The following is a 448-nucleotide window of genomic DNA, read 5'->3' on the forward strand; positions in this document are numbered from 1 at the left end:
CAGCTCTCTCAGGTGGGAGGGGTTGGAGCTCAGAGCTGAGGCCAGAGAAGCACAGCCTTCCTCTGTGACCTGACATCCTGACAGACTGAACACACAAAACAACACACAGGAACCCTCTGTCAACACCTGCTGCTCTGTTAAACTGTCATCAGATAAACAGGTTGATGGATCCTGACCTGAGAGTCTCCAGTGTACAGAGTGGACTCTCCAGTCCAGCAGACAACAGCTTCACTCCTGAGTCCCGCAGGTCGTTGTTACTCAGGTCCAGGTGTCTCAGACTAGAGGACTGGGAGCTGAGGACTGAGGACAGAGCTTCACAGCTTCTCTCTGAGAGGTTACAGCCACTCAGTCTGAAGAGATGATCATGAGGAATTAAAGAAAGGAAGTTATTTTCTCTCCTGTTGAAAAGACAGAAGTGTCTTTATATAATGATGAATAAATCAACTCT

At 48.2% G+C, this 448-nt stretch overlaps 2 protein-coding genes across 2 annotated transcripts in view; both read right to left on the minus strand.

The window, feature by feature from the left end:
* The window catches only part of LOC147817281 (uncharacterized), an 82,274-nt gene that overhangs the window by 66,878 nt on the left and 14,948 nt on the right, over positions 1-448 (minus strand). The gene's annotated exons all lie outside the window — the stretch shown is intronic.
* The window catches only part of LOC147817288 (NLR family CARD domain-containing protein 3-like), a 6,116-nt gene that overhangs the window by 803 nt on the left and 4,865 nt on the right, over positions 1-448 (minus strand). Inside the window, exons 2-3 of the mRNA XM_087171140.1 lie at positions 177-350; positions 5-85 (exon numbers count right to left, since the gene is read on the minus strand). Of these exons, the coding sequence (XP_087027266.1) occupies positions 5-85; positions 177-350 (255 nt within the window). The remainder of the gene's footprint in view (positions 1-4; positions 86-176; positions 351-448) is intronic.

This window comes from Seriola lalandi, unplaced genomic scaffold, assembly GCF_002814215.2.
Source record: "Seriola lalandi dorsalis isolate HSWRI2012SDOR001 ecotype SW California unplaced genomic scaffold, Sedor1 jcf7180002054977, whole genome shotgun sequence".
NCBI classification, from domain to species: domain Eukaryota; kingdom Metazoa; phylum Chordata; class Actinopteri; order Carangiformes; family Carangidae; genus Seriola; species Seriola lalandi.